We start from the raw sequence: 20,233 nt of genomic DNA on the forward strand, positions 1-20,233 counted from the left end.
CTATGATGATACCTGGGTGTCAAGGCAGTAAGTAGATAAGAAACTACAAATAATGGCTTTCTCAAACGTGGAGACGCTTATAGCACAGGCATATTCCTTTACTCTGAGCTCTCAACGGATAAATGATAACACTCACACTCCTCACCATCTTCTTCATCCACCGCTGACCAAGGCTGACCGAGCTCTCGCAGGTCGCCTTTCTTCAAATCCTCATCGGCAACCCCATCAACGTTAAAATCATCCTCGAATTCCACCACATCTTCTTTATCCCTGAAGATAGGCAAGTCTTTCTCCATTCCATAAGCGGCACCCTTCGTATAATCCTTTGTTTTGATCACCCCACTTTTCTGACTGTAGTATATCTCCCTGAGGCGATATGCGAAGACGAAATCACTCGAGTCTGAGAACGCAGTGCCTTCACTGTTCGAGCTCGAGGGCTCTAACATTGGCCCAGCTTGTATCGGTATCCCCAAAGACGTCAAGTCAGCCCCTATCTTCAGCTTCATCCCTTTCTTCTTGGATAATATGGTTTTGATCTTTGCTCCTCCGATAGCTGTTTTGATGCCCGTGATCATGTACAGATTCTTCTCATAGTTCTGCTGAGATAGAGTCTTCAGTGCCTCCGGCTGACGAATGCTTTCTTCGATATACTCGATCGTTGGAATGATGTATTCTGTATCCAATCGCGATAGGTACATGTAGGAACTTTCGGATTGAGAGCGATTGAAGCCAGCTTCGCCTCCAAGCATAGAGAGGCCTAGGAATTGGGACCATACCCCGTATTGGCCGCTCGATTCTTTTTCGATCAGGGTCTTGAACGCTGTTTTTGAAGATCGTAGTACCACAGGGGGTGAAAGTCTTGATACCGTGTTTATTGCGCTCTCGGGGTTGAACGGCGAGGTAATGATCCGTCCCAACTCAACTGGGCCATGTGGCGGGCAGTCAAAATTGGGCATCAGAATGTATGATTTCTTCATTCCTTTTGATTTTCTCGAGATCGTTCACGGTGGCTGGATTGTTGATGGTCGGATTTTCAATGCAATCAGTTCTCTATTAATCCCCCCTCGGCAGGAATTGACCCCTCGTTGCGGCCAAACACTTTTCGCGATGGAAAAAGTAAGAAAAAGTACCAATCCCGCGCGGGGTCGGCAAGGTTGCCTTATCACGAGAACCTGTGTCACAGGTAACGAGGCTGACGCCTTCGAGTATTCAATGCAGTCATCCTGCATGACGGCGTTAGCCTTGCGACAAGCCAATCAAAATGCCCTTCAATTGCTCTTGGGTTGCGGCGTGAACAAAAATATGTGGAGCTGAAGGGTCTAGTGTATCTAATCTTCGTAAATCCAAGCGAGTTGTGGGATAAATACGCGGAATCTGCCGCACCTGCATAGAAGGAACGTAGTCTATTCGCCGGCACGTACGTATTAAGGTCAATCGATCCGAGAAATTATATGACTCCTGTCATGTTTTGTACCCCGCTCGCTTGGGTTCCTGCTATAATGTATTAAAAGAAAGTAACCCGCAGCCTGAACAGATTTACTTGACGGTATGTCTGAGCCAGCAGGGAATGGCACCTCTGGTGCAAGAGCTCACCCAAACGATAACCCAGGCGACAACAACATACGTGACTGCCTTTCTCCTTGGCGGTAACCAGGCCTGGCCTACCGTGAACTATGTTACCCAGACACTGACCTACCCCTCTACAACGATCGTCGAGGTTAATATCGCGTCCACTCCGACCAGCTCGCTGTCGCCTTCCCCAAGCGCCCACGGAGGACTCACGGGGTCAGCAAAGGGCGCTATTGCTGGGTCTATTCTAGGCGCTTTTGTGGCTCTGTTTCTTTGCTGGTTTTGTTGCTTTTGCTGCCGCGCGAGACCATCGTACTATCCGCCATCCTATCGATCAACTGGAACCAGACACCCTTCCCCTAAAGGTTCTCTGAATGAGCCATCATTCTCAGAGCATTACCCTGATCCATACACGGGAGGCTCTTATTTCCGGCCCGATCTTTTTGTGGGTAAGAACGACGAATTAAAAGAGCCTGTTGGGGAGCCCAGTCAATCACTGTTAGAGATTCCTGTATCAGAGTCCAAGCAGCCACACAAGGGGATTTTAAAACCACCTGGTGGCACGAATCATCCGGGCAGCCAGAACGTTCTCGATGGATCCAGCATGTCTGAGAAGATCCCTCAACTTTCCACGGGCACCGATGCATCTAAATATGACAATGACCCCTCAGAGACTACGCTCTCAGCAGATCCTGATAAATCCAAGAAACCCAAATCAGGCCCTCCTTCGGCGCCCGACAAACCTCAAGCAGAACCATCAAAATCCACCCAACCTTCCACGGGCACCGATGCACCTAAAATCGACGATGCACCCTCAGAGACAAAGCTCTCGGCAGATACTAATCTACCCAAGAAACCCAAATCAAGCCCTCCTTCGGCGCCCGAAAATCCTCATGCAGGATCATCAAAATCCACCCAACCCTCCAGGGGCACCGCTGAATCTGAAAACGACAATGCATCCTCAGAAAGAAATCTCTCGGCAGGCGCTAATCTACGCAACAAACCCAAATCAAGCCCTCCTTCTGGGCCCGACAAGCCTCAGCCAGAATCATCAAAAGCTCCGCCCACAGCCCCTCGCGAACATAATTCTCCTCTATCCAAAACTTCCGCTCAGTCTCGCGGTGCCCCTTCTCCAGATCCTCCGCCTGATCCTCCTCCACCCCCACCAACGAAAAAACCGAAAAGACATCCTTCGCCGCCGCCAACACCTCCCAGCCCTCAATTGATTGAGATTCGCAGTCCCCGGACACATGATATTTCGTCCGTATACAAGAAGACTGTCGGGTATACGGATAGCACCGTGATTGCCAGAGAAGGCCCTTCGAAGCCGGTGGTTTTCATAAGAAAGTTGGAGAGGAGGACGATATGGGGTGGGTGGCCTGGATCTGGAGCTGTTACTAGACCAGTGGCAGGAAGGAGTAAGAGCAAAAAGCGGGGAGACAAATAAAAAAATAAGGTAAGCAATATAATGTGCTTATCCCTAAGCTCAGGTTCTACTCAGTGAGCAAAAGGCGGCGAACCCTGAGCACTAAAACGGAAAGAGAACGCCAAGAAGTGGCAGAAGAAATCAAATACGTAGGTCACTATACGTACTTGATTTCTTAATCACTGCCCAGGTAGATGCTTCAAACTATAGCGATATCTTGTTATCTACTAAGGGGAGCACAAAATCAAGCCCACATAGATGGTGAGCAGTTAGAGGGAGTCAGCGGACAACATACTCATCATGTTAGCAATCTTGAAAGAAGCTTGCAAGGAAATAATACTACAGTAGTCCACTGTCTGATCATAATATAGGAGAATATTAAGACTGCCACACATCATGTAGACTGGGCTGAATAGGGCAGCCAGTGGGTACGACAGAAACCCGGTTGTCACCGGATTCCCAGGTAACCGCACCATTAGGCTCAATCTTGTAGTACTTATACTCAAATGGAGTGCCTGCAGAAACCAGTTCCAGAGTGCCAAACCACAAATTGTCCGTCTCAGTGTAAAGCCCTGCGTTGAGCGCTAATCCATCACCAGTGTTCCAATTGCCGAGCGCACTGATGTTACCGGAAAGGTAGACGTTCTCTCCATAGTATGTGTTCTCAATCACGTAGAATGTGATTGGCACGACATCCGTCGCGGGAACGCACCCAACAGTGGAAGTGGGGAACGTAGAAGTGGCAGCGTTGTAGGTTCCGGTCACAGGTGAAGCGGAGCAGGTGGTTGGGACAGTGTTGGCGGATGTCTCGCCCCACGAGACAGGCACGATGGAGTCGCGACGTTGGACAGCCGTCAAAAAGGAAGCAAAAGACCATGTCAGATCATTAGCTGAGAGTGGGACACTGGTGTTCCGGTTGTACTGCTCGGCTAATGAGCCGTTAGCAGGGGTGTATTTCTGGACAAGGCCGACGAAGCCGTCGGCATAAGTTCGGATAGCAGATGTGAGTGTCTTGTAGGTCTGACTCTGCGCCGAGTAGGAGCCAGTTTCCACGGATGAATCGAAATCCTGGAAGAACGCCAACGAAGTCTCGGTGACATCAAGGGTGCCAATCTTGTTCCATTGATACAAGGCATCATAGAGCAACTCAGCCGATGCCAGGGTGGTAAGATACCTGTATTATATCCTTTTCTTAGCTTCCTAGAGCGATGAAGTATAGAAGTCTCAGAGATCAACTCACCATGGGTTACCCCCTTGATAGACGTCTTCTGGGTAGCGGCCAACATTAGCGGCAGAGCTCTCGGCAATGCCACTATTGATCGCATAGATTGAACGGAAAGCATCGACATAAACCTTATGATTTGCCAATGCCCTGGCCGAGCAAGGTTGGAAAGTCGAATCATCACACAAACCTTCGGGGTCGAAGGTGTGGATGGTTCCCAAAATGGTGTTTGCATCAATACCAGTACGGCTGGTTTCGAGATTGATATTTGCAGTGATGTATTTTCCATTCCAAAAGCTCTGCAGGAAGCAAAGAATCTGGGGTGCTTGAGATGAACAAGCAGCGCATGACATGCCAAGCTTCTGTGCCAGCGTTGCTCCTTGCACCAAAGCGCGATGTTGAACGGCCAATGTGAAGAACGAAGATCCATCAGTCTCTTCCCAGAGGTCAAAACCAGTATCGTTCCAGTACTGGCCAACATATGCCAGATCATTTGAGATAATGGGCCACATGATGTCTAATGCTTCGGACTGCTGACCTTGGGAAAGGAGATAGTTCGTGTATGTGATCAAAGCAGTCGCCCGGAGAGCGGGGCCGTCTCGCTGAGGCCGGCCCCAGGCACCAGTGAAGGGATTCAAATCAACTTCAAACTTGGGTTCACCAAGGCCTGTGCCATCCTCCAGAGTCCCAGATGGATTGGATACATTCTGCAGAACTGCCTGCGCGGAGACATAGTTCTGAATATCGGTTTCCAACTCGCTCCTGTTCAAGCCAAAGTCGGAGCTGTCGCTATCGAATAGATCAATCAAACACTTAAAGGTCAATGCAGAATCACGAGTCCATGTATAGAAGTCTGCGGATCCAAATCAGAATTGCACCCGCGAGTTCATACTTTTTTGTTCACTTACAGTCTGGATTCGCTGTATTGGGACTGGCAATAAATAAGCCAGCGGCTGTACCAGGTGCTTTAACGCCTTTGTTTCCCAGGTTATCCATTATGCCTTGATACGATCGCAGCCCCTCCTTCGATATGAAAGAGTCTAGGGAAACGGCGGCGGGGCTTGCAGCTGCCAGCTGCCCTCCCACAAGGACTGCAGCAACGGTGGGAAGAACTGTTGACCACATCCTGAATCAAAATAAAACCCCGCACAGGAGCGAAAGAAACCAAAGTGCGATGGTGATTTGAGTAGCAACCAACACGACTTGAGATGCAGTATTTATGTTTTTGTTGATGTTCAACCAGATCGTGTCCGTGCGTGCAATGCGGAGATTCACCGCCACACAATTACCGATATTTTTCCGTGCCCCCCAATCCCCGAGCTTCCTCCCCACTTTGGCTCGAAGCTGGATTTTATTTGTGGAGCGATTTGCCGATGTTCTGCAGCGATGGATGACAGCGTAATAGTCATGTGCTGAGAACATCCGAGCGTTGTAGCATCTCATTAAACCTATAGAGGCGGGGGGTCAGCTCACAGTACCAAACAAGTAGTACTTTTATCGAGGAAAACATGCTTTGTGTGAACAATGCCCTTGGTCTATTGCTGGGTATAATGTCTGCAGATGCACATTGTCTCATGATGTTAGTGCTTATTCTTCCTCAATATGTCGATGACTACTTACAGGCCTTTCGAATAGCCGACCAATGTCTAATGGATAGCAAGATACAACCATATCCACTACCGTCTATAGTCCTTCAATTCATCACTCTTCCAACACGATTCGGTATACATGGTTTACATATTGGCCCTTATCTGAATCCGACCAATTTCGATGAAGAATTTCTGGCCATCACCAAATGAATATTCAATAATATTATATGATTGATTAATGTATATACTTCCTGAAACCTAGCTAATGCTATTATGTTCATACTAATAATGCCGCTATCGTAGGACCATTAGATTTCATCATGCCAACTATGGATATTATACGGAAGCTAATCTTCGTTTCCGGGATTAGTTATCTGCTCCTATTGTAGCTAGCGGAACTCGGTTAACAATTGGTGAAAAAGACTTTTGTGGTATTGCATTACTATGCCGTATCCTTTGATTGTGTACGCGACACGTTCGCCCGCCCTATCTCTGAGCTGATATATTTACTGTCTTTCATTCGCTTTGATAATTGCTAAAGTAAGGAAATCCCATTTACTTGTATTGAGTTCCATTCTTCGTCAGAGATAGTCTTTAAGGCAAAAAGGTAGGCAGTCTAGTAAAGAAACTGAGTGGGTAGGTATCGGAAGAATACGCGACTAGAAGTCCGGAACCTCACAAAGAGATACGGTGGCCTATAGAAGAATGAGCTTATAGGTGATAGAAGTGTCTTTGCCGTCATATCCCGTAAATATGGTGACCAATGTCCATTGCCACAGAATAGAATGTAAGTATCCAAGCACTTCTCACTACCTTGACACCATTCATTCATCTCTATAGCCTAACTAGGGGATTATTAGGGCACTAGAAGAGGTATTCCTAAGAGTATAAAGTATAGAATATAATACTGATTGGTTGACCCAGTAGCAGGGTTTATTCTGGTGCAATTGACTGCAGTAAGATTACTAGGATGAATAGGCATATTGATGGCGCCCGTGCTATTTAGATAGGACAATCGGGGCAATTTTGCGAGAGAGGATAGATAGTAAGTGAATGGGCTAGCATAGTGCATTTTATCGAGGTCATTTCTTCGGCTGCTTACCCTTACGCTTAGATTCTGCTGAGTGAGGAAGATCATAGAGTAGATCAGGCCATTTAGAGACGTACTCAGGTCTGCTCAGTGAACAAAACGCGGCACGGTCTGAGCACTAATTTAGGAGAGGAACGCCAAAAAGTGGTAGAGGAAATTCGATAGGTAGGTAAGTACGAGGTAAACTCCACAATCTCCCCTTACTGTAGAGAGAATTCAGCCAATAAATCTCTCAAGTCCACAATACCCCTCCCCCCTATCAGCACCCCAAATAATCATCAGATCGGCGGTCGCAAGTTTCGGTATTGTCCGACCCACAACAAAGACGGCCCACAGTGATCGCAGAGTGCGGGGTTGCCAAGGCCCTAGCGCGCCGGACATACAATCATGAATCATCTCCTGACCGCATTCGGCCAAAGTGACGACGCCTCGAGAAAGAGAACGGTCGTGATAGGTCGTTTGAGGTAGAGTCTAACCTGAATTAGTGGAGCGGGTTCTGCACCCCCGGACTCTTGTACTCCCTGGTGCGAGGTCATCGAAGACGTGCGGTGAATTAGGCAGATACACCATGGGAAATCACCCAAGTACCTGTGCCTGACAGGAAAATGGGCCGTATTCGCTGGGTGTTGAAGACTTAGCTGACGACTTGTACTTCCACGGGCTAGATCTGTTCTCGCACAATGTATGACTCGCTTAAGGGCACGCAGCATGCCCTCCGGTGTTCAAAGTCCACCGTGCCGTTTGGTCATGATGGCATCACTACATATTTAGCTACATGTCGGATTAATTCTTAATGGAACCATTCTTAAAATATAAGTATTCATTGTAATAGCAACATGATGTGAGCGAGGGTAAAAGTAGCCCTAGGCTCCAGAACTGTCTTGCCAGTCTATGGCGACCGAACATCTTAAGACAAAAGAAAGGGCCCTGCCTAACCCTTCATCCTCCGAGGCATTCCATAACCAGTACGGGGTCGAAATAGGTGCAAGTCGAGATAGTAAAAGTGTTGTTGAAAGGGGTATGTATGAGAATCAGAGTGGTAAGAGGTGTATCAACCGAGATTCAAAAAAAGACGGCAACTGCGAATCATCTACCTGACGCGTTTCAGGTAGCGCATGGTGAGGTAGACGGCTGCCAGGCTCGTGTAGACACCACCGGTAGCGGTGATCCAGACGGGCCTGTGGACGCTTAAGGAGGTGCGAAGGAACTGGCCTTCCTTCTTTGGCTTCTCACCTGCTTTCTGTTAGTTTGGTGTTCTGGGGTTTTCCTTGATGAAAACTGATGGAATGTGATGGATAATAGGACGTACCCTGCTGGAAGAGTCTTCGGCGAAGGTCGTTGATTCCCTGTCTCGAGCGAGCTGGGAGCTGCTGCAGTTGAGCGAGCAGAGGACCGACAGGTGCAGACATCTTGGATAGTTAAGTGTTGATACGGGATTGATTTGTGATGGAAACGCGGGGTGTCTTGTTGAAGTTGAAGGATTCAGTGTAGAGCGGAGAGTTGTACGACGAACAAGACAGGAGACGAACCCCTAAATGCTTTATAGTGGGAGGTCATCTGACATGAGATTGCGGGGTTGAAAGTGGCAATGGGGTGACATCCGGGGCATCCCTGCGCTGGTGGCAAACGTAGAGTTTCAGGCCGGGGCATGTCTGACGAGGGACTTTCGACTGTACAAGATGGCTTGGCCGCCTGGAGATAATGTACGCGATGCTAGAACCATCATATCTATACCCTGTCAAGTTCAAGGGCCTTTTTAGAGCGACGGTGAAGCCCAGGGTAGTTTGTGAGGAATTGGGCTGACGGTCGCATCGATGATCAGGTATGCCCAGGATAGCCTTCGACGGCCCTCGTAGCACTCTTCTCCGCATACCTGGCGTCAGCTTCGCTATAATGATTGGCTCGATACGCCGCAGTGCCCTCAGATACCCAGCGTACGTGTAAATCATGACACAAGACACAATCGACACCAAGGGGCGGAGGTGGTCATAGGCTGTTTCCCCTGAAATCATGCCATCAGGGACAAGCATAAATTTTGAGTTGGAATTCGACAGGGTACTATCCTGGAGAATAGATTAGATCTACGAGAGCTGCCATATACATGTTGCTATGCTGCCGTGCTCTAGACAGCGAAGGAGTAAAGTGAACAAGTGGAGTACGGGAGGGTCCCGCAGTGGGAATCTGGGAATCTGGGGATGATGGGGTTCTGTGGGGTTGGGTCCACTCACTAGGCTTAGCTAGAGCAGACCTCGCCTTTTTGCCCTTACTATCATTAGAAAAGTAAGAAGACAATGAATAAAAAAGCGTTCACTTATGAGCTGGAGATAATAGTTCCATGACCTCACTGATATCCCCGGAACTAATCTCATCGGCCTGAGGCAGGTCATCACTCCTGCCTCAGCCGCACGTCCCTTCGACCATCGTCGCACGCACAACCTCAACATCTCCACGCCCCTCCCTACCATCACCACACGATCAGCCCCAAAAAGAGCCCGACACAGCTCGCACTATACCACGGCCCCTTGTCATATTGAGGCTTTCCTCGAGCCCTATGACGCGCATCGCAATGAGGCTTTTGCACTCAGCCCTGTGATGCTCTCTTGGGGACGGGCGCGCAGTTACCGCATCCCCCGGGGTCTTACTGAGGCTTTTCTCCAGCCCTAAGACTCCTCTCTGGGGGGATGGGCACGCAGCTGTCGGCACAGTGCCGGAACTCGATCCGAGGACGGAACGTAGGTAGACGCTGCAGGAAGTCTTCAACCCAGGGGTGGTTCTCATTGGGACCGTATTGATCGAAATCAATAGGGCCCCCGGTCTCCGAGGTGCGGTACGAAGCTGGATCTGTCATATCCAGCACGTTGCCATTTCGCCACCTCGGGCCGTAGAATACACCACCCGGGTTGATGATCCCGACAAAGCCAAGATGGTACTCTACCATCCATGCCGTCCACAGGTCGCGAGTCAGGCCATCTCGCCTCCATGCCTGAACTTGCGCCTCCCACTGCCCCACGTTGTCACGGAACGCGTCGAAGAAAGCGACGGCATCCCGGCCCTGCCCGCGGTGAACCTTCCTGGTGAACCAAAAGAACTCCATGAGGAGGTTCGTGTCCAGAGGGTCGACGAGCCGGATCTGCTCGTCGCTCGCGAGTCCGAAAAGGCCGGAAGACCGCGCTTCCTTGACGGAGGCGTGAATGACCACGATCTTCAACACAAAGATCGGGTCTGGCCAGGGTACATTGGGGCCACTGGCCACCCCATGTTCGGGGTGGTGCTCGAGACATCTTGGCCAAGGGTTCACCATGGCGGCAAAGATGGCGGTTCGGTTGGCGGCGAGGTGCCCGTATAGTGCTATACGGGTGTTGAGTGCATGCCACGCCGATCTGCTCGCCCAGTAAGGACTGTGGTAGAGCAGGACCGTGTCATTCGCCTTGTTGAACCAGGTGAGAGCCCTTGACGGCTGAACCAGTGGGTGGACGGATCTGAACCAGAATGATCCGGGAAGCGGCCGTGACAAGTGATCCGCGGCCCGCTGCATGTCTGACTTCAGGGTGCAATACAAGAGGGCGACACCTCGGGATTCCCAACAGATCATGGCGACAGCGGGCGGTGAGTTGTTGGCCTTCGACGTCCAGTCGAAAGTGCAGTCACTGGGACGCACGGCATACTCGGGAATGTTCAGTTCAACAACCCGGTGCGGAAGTGTCAGTCCCCAGATCATTCTGCGGATCTCGCACGGCAACCGGGCAAACTGGCGGAATGGAATATTCGTTTTGCAATATTCACATTCGCATGACCGCTGAACAACATGTCAGAACTGCAATCAAAGCTTGGGTGTATGATACTCACGGCTGGAATGGGACGGGACTTCCGGAACGCCATCCATTCAACCAGAAGATATTGCAACGGCTGGAGCACCAGGTCAGCTATGCATAGTCAAAACGGATGGACAAGACACTCACGAATGAGACGAACTGGATGTTGAGGAAGGCCGTCGCAACAACCAGGAAGAACTCCACCGGCTGAGAAACCAAGTCAGTTATACATAATCAAAAGTTGGGGTACATGATACCTACGGTTGGGACGCTGGGGAAATTCCACAAGGCCACCACCAGGGCCAGGAGAAGGTGAAACATCTGGACAGCCCAGTCAGTCATGCACAGTCAATGGGATGGACGAGATACTCACAGTTGCGACGGCCTGGAAGATGGAGATGGCCAACATCATGGCCGGAGGAAAGTCGCACGGCTTGGCGAGCATATCAGCTATAACAGTCACGACGGGTTTGGTCAAGGTACTCACAGCGACAGAGGACGTGAAAGGGAGAAGGTCCACGACAGTGCAGCAGCGTCCCCAAAACAGCAGCGGCAAGACCACGACAGGGCAGCGGCGACAGAGACAGACAGCAGCAGACAGACAGCAGCACCGACAGGAGAACACCACCGACAGGAGAGCAGCACAGCGACCGCACAAGGTGCCGATGACAACGACAGATAGCAACAGACAGCAACAACAGCAACTACAGCAACAGACAGACCGACAGAGCAGCAGAGCAATGGGATTGGAGAACCTCAGCAAAGAATGCGAGCGAGGGAACAGATGTTCGAATCCGGCTTGATACAAGCCGACGCAGCTCCTACAAAAGGGAAATCTCTCGGAAATATTGTGCCAGGTCACAGAACCGAGATTGGAGACGGACAAGCATGCACGAAACAAGAAAAGACGAGAAGGAATGGTTATGCAGGATGCTGGAGAGTGAGAATGAAAGTGGGCGAAGACGAGTGCGAATGATGCAAGTGATGGATGCGAAGAACGCGCGCCCTCGATATCACCGCGCCGGAACGTGCCAATGTCGGATTTCAGTTGACAGGACCGTCACATCCAGCATTGTCAATTTCAAACTTATCAAATCAGTCTATACATGAGTCTGAATGGTCCAGATATCTATTTGCCCGATATGGACATGCTACACATGAAAACTGCTGTGTTCACTCAATACTGAAGGCGGAAATGGTTCTTTTGATCTGGGACTGCATTTTAGAGGCATTGATACAGCGGAAAAGATTCCAATGTACAAAGCGTACTCCGGACTTGGCTCCCGGAAGTCGGATGAACTATCTATAAGCTTCAGAGATGTATTCGAAACAGATCAGAATCTGAGGATCCCCTCGGGCTTGCAGGTGACTCCTGGTGGTCCACCCAAGCGCAGGATACATACTGTTTGGCTAAGAAGCATGAGAGATTGGAGAAGAAGAATTTTAGGGGAATGAAAGCGCAAGAAATAACAAATAACATGTCGTCTCAAGTATGCAAGTTCGGCCACCGCTTCGATCCGTTGATGGCGAGACCGAAGTCAGAGGCATCCTACGGGCTTTCGAAGACCAGCTGAGTGTCAATTGGCAGATCATATGAGACGTTCAAGGGTAGTAGGTCGCTCAAAGTCCAGAGATCAATAGAGCTAATCTGCAAAAGGAGGCATGTCGTTCGAAGTATAGCGCACGTGACCGCCAGAACCCTGGCTCTGACCGTCCGATGGGGAGGGCAGAAAACGTACATATTTGGCCGATTCCGATAATAGCAAGGATTATTTGGGGCTCTAGAAAGATGCAAAGAGGCAGAGAACCCGTGTGTATGCCTGTGATCGTGCCAAGTGCTTTAGCGAAGACTGCTGCATGTTCCATTTACCGCAGCGAGAGCGGCCGAGAGAGGCGCAAAGCCACTACTGAGGAGGTGGCACCGAGCGGTGTCGGTTGACTAGGTTTCCTTGGGCGTCAACCAGACGCAGTGCGATAGATCCGTTCATGATGGGCTACGGGACATCGTTAGTGTGCTGATGAGAGATTGTTTGCAGAGTAGATACTCACAGGAAATCTTGTTCGGAACAATTGTGGGCTATGCGAGATGCATGTAGGAGCGATAGGTGACGAAATCATGCATGTGGGGATGGGGTGAATCAAACACCGCGGGAGAGGGCACCGCGTGAGTCATAGGATGATGATGTGTATATACGCATCGGCGAATGACACGATGGGATTACCGTCACATGGGAGGGCGATGCGGCGGAATCCAACGGAATCAAAACGTCAAGGGGACCCGGACCAATTTGGATGGATGGGTTACTCTAACAAAGTTCGTTTATATGCATGCGGCCCAACAAAATATGTACATCTGCCTCAAAGGGACAATCTATTGAATATCTAATCTAGCAGGCTTGGATTGATGCCCCGAGGTACTCGACAGATAGCGCGCGCATCATCGGGCATAGTGTTGAAAAGAACTTGTCGAACCTCCTTCCCAACCTTCTCCACTGAATCCATCGCCCAAAGCACATCTAAATGCTCATACTCATCGATAACCTTCGCATGGACAACCTGGACATTGGGTTCACGGCCGCTCTCAAATCGATCCAAGAGCTTCCGGCCATCGACAAGCGCGTCTGAACCACCGACCCAAAGTGCGAATGGAGGAGTTTGAAGTCCGAACCAAGCTTTTTCCCCACGGGAATCGAGACACGCATCACTAGGGTCATCGCCGTGTTCGATACCGGTTTCTCCACGATATCGGCGATCCTCGTTGGCTTCCTCCAAAGAGTCCTCGATAGTGGAAAGTATACACTTGTGTTTGGCAAAGCTTTCGCTTCCAAGCCACCAGCGCATAGTCTCAGCACTGACATAAACAGGAGCAAATTGAAACATGCGATGACGAAGATCACGTTCCCACCTCGCATCGGACCAGCCGAAGAGAAAAGAAAAGACCCAGTACGCAATAGTGCCATATATCCGCGGGTGCAGCACACGTTGAACGGCAAGCATAAAGGGGATGAAGGAATGGATACCAAAGACGAGGCGAAACATCCCAGGGGACAAAAGTTGCATGAAGCGGAAATACGGTCTGCTCACGAGCGGGCCGGCATACACTGCCGGGGCGAGGGCACAGAATACTGAGATGTGCTCTCCCAGTTCTGGTCGGTGCGTTTTCGCCAAGGCGACAAATGTTTGAGTAGTCCCCTGCGAGTGACCTACCAGACCCAGCTTATCGAATCCCGTCTCATACAGGACCCGGGATGTGAGAGCAGCCAGATCGAGAGTCCCGAGGTGTCGGATATCCCACGACCACATGCGTGGATCAGAGGGGGATAGACTGGTGTGCTCGGGTTTCATCCCACAGCGGTTGTTGCCAAGCCAGACATCATATCCTGATTTGCAAAGATAGAATGCAAGACTATCGTCGTCATTCGTGCAATAAGTACCAGCACTTTGCAGCAATCCGTGAATCAAAAGAACGGGATATCGGCGATTCGACTGGGAGGAGGTGGGTCTTTTCTTCGAATCGAATACAACAGGTCCGCGCTCCCGCCTTTGTTCCGGCGACAAGGCCGTGTATTCCTGGGGATTGTACACATGCCAAAGGGTGATGATGAATCCGTCCTCGGTCTGGACACGGAACGTCTCCACGTCAAGCCCTACCCTTCTGGCGTAGTAGGCGACATCACAGACTATCCGATCCTTTCCTCCCTCGAGTGGCGGGCATTCGTCCAGACCTTGCTCTTCATCCACATACTTCTTTTGCTCCCGAAGGTGCCATTTCATATCCGAGTTCGCCCTTGCCAATCTGCGCGTCTGTTCCTCTGCCTGAAATATCCTTTTCGAAGCCGGATTATTGCCTTTTAATCGTGATACGGTGTCCGAGATTGCTGTACCGATTGTACAAATCAATGCGCCAATAAAGATGGCCGAGAGGAATGCAAGCGATAGGAAGAACGAGATGGCCTGAAACGCATAGTAATGGAGGTTTCGAGCGAACGACGGAGGACCATAGGACGGCAACGGTGGAAATAGTGGGTGTTGGCTGGACTCCACGGGCATAACTAGTTCGCATGAAGGGTCATGCTTTTCAGCTATGAACACCTGGTCTCTCGCAGCTTGCTTTCCTTTGATCTCACATGTGCAGACCCCTTGATGCTCATGTTGCAGGGAGGAGGACATTTCGGAGGTTGTTGAGCAAATGTGGTCGGTTTGAAAGTCGTCCGTTCGAGCAGATGCAACCGGGGAGAGGGTTCGTAAAGGTATGGTGACCGACATGGTCGTGGGGGGTCATGGGGCTAGGAAAGTGGCATTGATCCACTGGGGTACATCGTGAGGCCCTAGCAGAGAGATTGAAAAGGCACAAGGTACCGAGGAATGCACCACGCGACGAGGAGGTCATTTCCGTTCGGGTCAGGGACAATCACATGATAATGATCCACGGATAAAGGCAAGATCACGTGTTATTCTCAAAGCCATGAAGTAGACGAAAATAGAAACAATTTTACTATTTACAGTGGCGGGAAAATGCATTTCGTAGTAGAAATGAAAGAGAAAATACATGTCTCGAAATGGTTGTCTATGCTCCGAAACCGAAAGAGTCTTATATGGATAGGGAAAATGCGGTTTGGTTACCAACCAAACTATCTGCCGACAGCCGCTTCAAAGTCTTGCAAGAAAGCCCATAATGTTTCGTCTCGCCAATTCTTTATTTTCCAGTCATTGGCAGACTGAGGGAAGAGATCAACCACCCCGTGTAACTTTGGATCATGGGCATATATAAACCACACATTGTCCTCTTTGTCTGCGTCCTGTGTTTTCTTAATCGTCTCGATGGTCTCAGGTATATCGAGACCCATGGTGGGCTCAAAAAACGGCTCGTCCGGAGCCCTTTGTCGCTGTATTTGCAGCTGTTCGTAAATAGCCCCAGGACAGGGTAGTGCGGCTCGTGGTGTATCTATGGTTACTTCCTTGGGAATGCGAAGATGCTTGGACGGCCTGATTTCACCGCTGTGGTGGCAGAGGTCGCCGCCCATGAAGATGAAGGTGTCGGGATCGACAGTAGTTCGTGCGAGGGCAGCTAGATGTCCAACTGCATGGCCAGGTGTATCGAGAACATAGAATGAGCCATCACCAAAGAAGTCAAATCCCCGGAAGCGGCCAAGTTGAACACTCTCCTTTTCGAAGTCTATCTCACGCAAAGACCTTCCACTGTATTGTTTCAGCCAAAATGAATAATAATGTTGTATTGATTTACCGACCTGATATCGATCTGTCGAATGGGGGAATTTTGCCCTTCAGGATATGCAGGCAAGAATGCATCTTTGAACCCTGGGCCAACCACCAGCTCCGTACTTGCCGGGAACCTGGATGGATCTCCGGTATGATCCCAATGCCAGTGACTACAAACCATTAGCATATTACTGTAGCAGAGAGTTTTATGCCGCACCTCCAGATAATGCTGGATATCTCTTCTGGCTGCACTCCATCCCCCGACAAGATATCGATGACCTCCTTGTCGACTCTGATATCCCAGCCGAGACCATCGATATGCCCCACGGCGCCAGGGGGGAAAGATTTCCATGATTTCGGGACTCCTAGATCGAATAGTGCCTTTTCGCCTGAAGGATGCTCGATGAGGAATGACCAAGATGGCATAGTTGGCATGTACTTAAAGCCATTAATAGCTGGTTCCATCAAAAAGCTCAATTCCAGGTTATCAATCCTCGATGTGGAGTCAATGATACGGACTTGTACTGTCTGGCTGCCTGCTGGCACAGGGAAATCAGGATTGACGCGCGTCATAGTAGCTAGAACTTAGATATAAATGTGGCATGGTTTTCAAATATTTGAGGCACAAAAGTCGATATTTCCGAAGTCTTATATCCTCTGTAAGCCCCGCACTTTGTCCCGCTATTTATTGTAACAAGACAACGCCTCAATCAGGGAGTTTCTTATCGTCTGAGGGGCTGGAGGTAACACCCCCGCACGGGGCCTGACCGCAGATCAAGCCCAGAGCCCGGTCCGAAATATTGCCTAAATGCAGTAGTCCTGCAAATATTCCTTCGAATTTCTTATTATTGCGCTAGTGTAATACCAAAAGACCATTTTATTATGATGAGTCAAGACTGCTCAAGCCACTGGATGTCGGGACCTTACTTATAGTTGCAATAATTCCCCAGCCAGAATATAGACAAGGAAAAGACGTAGATTTGAGTTCATAATGATTTTGCTCATTTTTATCGGCCTTGATTGGTTAATGAGCCTGCAGTATACCAAAGCCTCTTGAGGCTAAACTTGATGCAGAGTAGTGGGGTCCGAGAGGACCCGGAATTCAATCTCACCCGAGTTCAATCTCACCCGAGTTCAATCTCACCCGAGTTCAATCTCACCCGAGTTCAATCTCACCCGAGTTCAATCTCACCCGAGTTCAATCTCACCCGAGTTCAATCTCGACCTCTATCCAACTCTACAGCTTACTTAGGCACTGCACGGGGCCCGGTAACTCAATACAGACAGAAGAAATATCTAGAACTCATCAGAAAATGCCCTCGCCCTCACAATACATCTTCGGCCTTCAAGCCGTCCCGTTGCTCGCCAGTAGTGTCTACATCCTGCTCTGGCCCGCAGCTGCAGCCAACCTGCCAGATTCAGACTTGGCGAGCCTTAGCAATGGCACAATCCAGGCAATTAGGTAGGGTCACATCATGCTTTGGATATTAAAATACGAGCGAGTTCACTATTTGCCAGTATGACGTCCCTTTCTCTGGGAACTTTCTACGCCATCGCCGCGTACCAGAACAACATCCCGATGATGTTAACTGCCATTCCTGGTCGTCTTCTGGCAGCTTTTGTTTTCCATCATAGTGGTGGGGGATGGGCCAAGGTTGCGCCTTTTGAGGCCCTTATGGGGCTTTTGAATGCGGTTGGTCTTTATTGGGATTGGACCTTGAAGCGCTCCGCTGAGCGTAAAAAGAAAGAGTGAGATAGGTTGATAAATGGTGTATTAACTGCAGGAAGGCATCTCAAGTCTTGAAATCAATTTATGTATGTAACAATCTCTGCATGGTAAGCTGTAACTACCACATTTCGTCCAAATGTTACAAAAAGATAGCAATCCAACGAATGTGACAGTTCAATAGGCTCCATATGTATGCAAGTATGTTGTATCCTCAAATAATTTCACCAAGAAAGAGCAAATGTTTCCGGCATTCCCCCAAAACAGAAAGAAATCATATCCCGTTATTCCATCAAAACAACGCGGGTTTTACACTGCCATCTTAGTTTCGACACTCTCATGATGAGTAGCATGCTCCCCACTCCGCTTGTCATTAGCCTCATCCTCAAGCTGAGAAAGCGTGCCTCCCTTAACGTCGCCCGCAACATCTCTGACGTCGGTATAATGAACCGAAGGCACGAAACCCACAGACTTCCAAGCAACAGGAACCTTGGCATAGAGCTCATCAACCTGCTCCAACGACAAGCCCTTGGTCTCATAAATACAGGTGTAAACGAAAACCGCACACACAGCACAGAATCCACCCCAGATAAAGAACACCTTAGACTGGAGGTTCGCATTCCCCGCTCCACTGTTCACCATGTATGGGGTCGCGTACGCGATCGCCCAGTTAAGGAGCCAGTTGGTCGCGGTGGTGATGGAGAGACACTTTGCGCGAGCCTTCAGGGGGAACAGTTCGCCGGTGACGACCCAGGCTACGGGGCCCCAGGAACAAGCGAAGAAAAAGATGTAGACACAGACGAAGGCGATGAGGACTTTGTTGGCCACTGCTGAGCTTGCGGCGGTTCCGACGATGGCGACGATGAGTTGGGAGACGCACATGCCGACTGCGCCAAAGAGGAGGAGGGGGCGACGACCCCATTTCTCGACCATGTAGAGGCCTGGGAAGGTGGAGACGACGTTGATGATGTTTGTGATTAGGGTGATGACGAAGGAGTTTTGGATTCCAGAGTTTTGGAAGAAGGTTGTGCCGTAGTAGACTGGGATGTATTAATATCGGGTGGTTAGGGACTGGCAGGGGGAGAACGTACAGATAAAGTTCACACCGGTGAGTTGCTGGAGAGCCTGAACAGCGCAACCGGTTGCGAGACGCTTTCCGATAGAGCCCTTCATGATCTCGAGGTAAGTAGCCTTGCCGAGACGAAGCTCGAACTCGTGGTTGGCCTGGATCTCAGCCAGCTCCGCGACGATCGCAGCATCATTGAGGTCAATGCGACGAAGACGTGCAAGGGACTTGGCAGCCTGCTCGTGCTTGTCCTGCTTGATGAGGAAGCGAGGGGTCTCGGGCAACATGATCATACCAACAACCAGGATGATAGCCCAGGCGAACTGGATAGCGACAGGAATGCGGTAGCAACCGGTATCCATACGGTCCTTGGTAGAATTGTTCACGATAGCAGCCAGAAGCAGACCGAATGTGATAGCCAGCTGATAGGCACCGACGATGGTACCACGGATCCATTTGGGAGCGGTCTCAGATTGGTAAAGGGGGATCGTGGCCGAGAGGAGACCAACACCCAGACCAGCGAAGAAGCGGCCGGCGACGAAGAGGGGGATCGATGTAGATGCGGTCTGCAAGATGACACCGAAGACGAAAACGAAGCTGTCGAGGATCATGCCAATCCGACGACCAAAGTAGTCTGCGATAGGGGCGGCACCTAAAGCACCGAAGAAGGTTCCTGCGGAGAGCAGGGAGACGATCATGGATGACTGGGAGGAAGTGACGTCGGCGAAATGGTCCTTGGGGTTAATGTAGCCCGTTGAGAATAGCTCTCGCCAGTATTTCATGGCGAGAATGCCGCTGATGGTACCGGTGTCATATCTAAAGAACCATTAGGGTTGACTTGAACGGACAGTTAGAGTATAGACATACCCAAAGAGAACACCGCCAAAAGCAACGAACAGGCCGATGACAATAGCCGGCACGGCCGAGCCGATGGCGTTGTCCGGCTTTTTGATAGCGAAACCCATTACAAAGTAGATTGAAGAGAGGATTAAAGAGAAAGTCGAAGAGTAGGCAGGATAGTCAGGAACGACCAAGTCGAAAGCTGCACAGCAGACCCAAAGAAGCGAAGATATCGACGATCACAGAAAAAAACGCAAAGTAAACAGAGGAACACAGATACCTTATGTAGTCGACGCAAATGACCAAGATAAACCCCCCGCAGCCTGAAAGCAGACAAACGCAGCCAAGCCGTTGCCCCAACCCCAGGACCCCGGCGAGACGAAAAACATGGTGATGTGGAGAAAAGCGGCGGAGTCAATGCGCCCCGAGTGGGCTAGGTTCGGCGATTATTGGGCGCGCAGATTATCTCTCGACCCGAACCGTGGACGCCACGATATTCCAGAAGTAGGTTTAGGAGTAGATCAGCGATAGCGAGGATATTTTGCTCTGCATTCAGTCTATACCCCACGGACGTCCAAATTGGTAAAATCATGTGGTCGATGAAGTTCGTGTGTCTGTGCTGCAAACGGTCTACTTTTTGGGTGCTTTGGTCATGTCGTAGTTCAGAGTTGGC

The 20,233-nt window shown here is 50.0% G+C and overlaps 10 protein-coding genes across 10 annotated transcripts; 3 read left to right on the forward strand and 7 right to left on the reverse strand.

Annotated features, from left to right (window-relative positions):
* Positions 1–98: 98 nt before the first annotated feature.
* Positions 99–698, reverse strand: N7498_000146 (uncharacterized protein; the record flags this gene model as incomplete). The annotated part of the gene is made up of 1 exon (XM_058447209.1): positions 99–698. One exon carries the CDS (start codon positions 696–698, stop codon positions 99–101), a length of 600 nt encoding a protein of 199 aa, XP_058312620.1.
* Positions 699–1,567: 869 nt separating this feature from the next.
* N7498_000147 (uncharacterized protein) lies at positions 1,568–2,991 on the forward strand (the record flags this gene model as incomplete). The annotated part of the gene is made up of 2 exons (XM_058447210.1): positions 1,568–2,853; positions 2,982–2,991. 2 exons carry the CDS (start codon positions 1,568–1,570, stop codon positions 2,989–2,991), a joined length of 1,296 nt encoding a protein of 431 aa, XP_058312621.1.
* A 382-nt stretch (positions 2,992–3,373) lies between these two features.
* N7498_000148 (putative glucan 1,4-alpha-glucosidase) lies at positions 3,374–5,342 on the reverse strand (the record flags this gene model as incomplete). Its single annotated transcript, XM_058447211.1, has 3 exons — positions 3,374–4,169; positions 4,236–5,070; positions 5,126–5,342. The coding sequence occupies 3 exons, from the start codon at positions 5,340–5,342 to the stop codon at positions 3,374–3,376; spliced, it is 1,848 nt and encodes a 615-aa protein (XP_058312622.1).
* Positions 5,343–7,986: 2,644 nt separating this feature from the next.
* Positions 7,987–8,305, reverse strand: N7498_000149 (uncharacterized protein; the record flags this gene model as incomplete). The annotated part of the gene is made up of 2 exons (XM_058447212.1): positions 7,987–8,129; positions 8,206–8,305. The coding sequence occupies 2 exons, from the start codon at positions 8,303–8,305 to the stop codon at positions 7,987–7,989; spliced, it is 243 nt and encodes an 80-aa protein (XP_058312623.1).
* Positions 8,306–9,534: 1,229 nt separating this feature from the next.
* N7498_000150 (2EXR domain-containing protein) lies at positions 9,535–11,153 on the reverse strand (the record flags this gene model as incomplete). Its single annotated transcript, XM_058447213.1, has 5 exons — positions 9,535–10,692; positions 10,743–10,802; positions 10,856–10,915; positions 10,970–11,029; positions 11,082–11,153. 5 exons carry the CDS (start codon positions 11,151–11,153, stop codon positions 9,535–9,537), a joined length of 1,410 nt encoding a protein of 469 aa, XP_058312624.1.
* On the forward strand, positions 11,119–11,511 carry N7498_000151 (uncharacterized protein; the record flags this gene model as incomplete). The annotated part of the gene is made up of 1 exon (XM_058447214.1): positions 11,119–11,511. One exon carries the CDS (start codon positions 11,119–11,121, stop codon positions 11,509–11,511), a length of 393 nt encoding a protein of 130 aa, XP_058312625.1.
* A 1,579-nt stretch (positions 11,512–13,090) lies between these two features.
* On the reverse strand, positions 13,091–14,974 carry N7498_000152 (putative ab-hydrolase associated lipase; the record flags this gene model as incomplete). The annotated part of the gene is made up of 1 exon (XM_058447215.1): positions 13,091–14,974. The coding sequence occupies one exon, from the start codon at positions 14,972–14,974 to the stop codon at positions 13,091–13,093; it is 1,884 nt and encodes a 627-aa protein (XP_058312626.1).
* A 365-nt stretch (positions 14,975–15,339) lies between these two features.
* Positions 15,340–16,501, reverse strand: N7498_000153 (MBL fold metallo-hydrolase; the record flags this gene model as incomplete). The annotated part of the gene is made up of 3 exons (XM_058447216.1): positions 15,340–15,907; positions 15,958–16,098; positions 16,146–16,501. The coding sequence occupies 3 exons, from the start codon at positions 16,499–16,501 to the stop codon at positions 15,340–15,342; spliced, it is 1,065 nt and encodes a 354-aa protein (XP_058312627.1).
* Positions 16,502–17,241: 740 nt separating this feature from the next.
* On the forward strand, positions 17,242–17,681 carry N7498_000154 (uncharacterized protein; the record flags this gene model as incomplete). The annotated part of the gene is made up of 2 exons (XM_058447217.1): positions 17,242–17,390; positions 17,447–17,681. 2 exons carry the CDS (start codon positions 17,242–17,244, stop codon positions 17,679–17,681), a joined length of 384 nt encoding a protein of 127 aa, XP_058312628.1.
* Positions 17,682–17,963: 282 nt separating this feature from the next.
* Positions 17,964–19,706, reverse strand: N7498_000155 (sugar porter family MFS transporter; the record flags this gene model as incomplete). Its single annotated transcript, XM_058447218.1, has 3 exons — positions 19,588–19,706; positions 18,746–19,536; positions 17,964–18,694 (listed from the first exon to the last, which is right to left on the reverse strand). Exons 1-3 carry the CDS (start codon positions 19,683–19,685, stop codon positions 17,964–17,966), a joined length of 1,620 nt encoding a protein of 539 aa, XP_058312629.1. The 5' UTR covers positions 19,686–19,706.
* Between the last annotated feature and the right edge of the window lie 527 nt (positions 19,707–20,233).

The sequence above is a fragment of the Penicillium cinerascens genome (genome assembly GCF_028974065.1).
Source record: "Penicillium cinerascens strain IBT 15544 chromosome Unknown contig_16_segment0_segment0, whole genome shotgun sequence".
Lineage (NCBI taxonomy): Eukaryota > Fungi > Ascomycota > Eurotiomycetes > Eurotiales > Aspergillaceae > Penicillium > Penicillium cinerascens.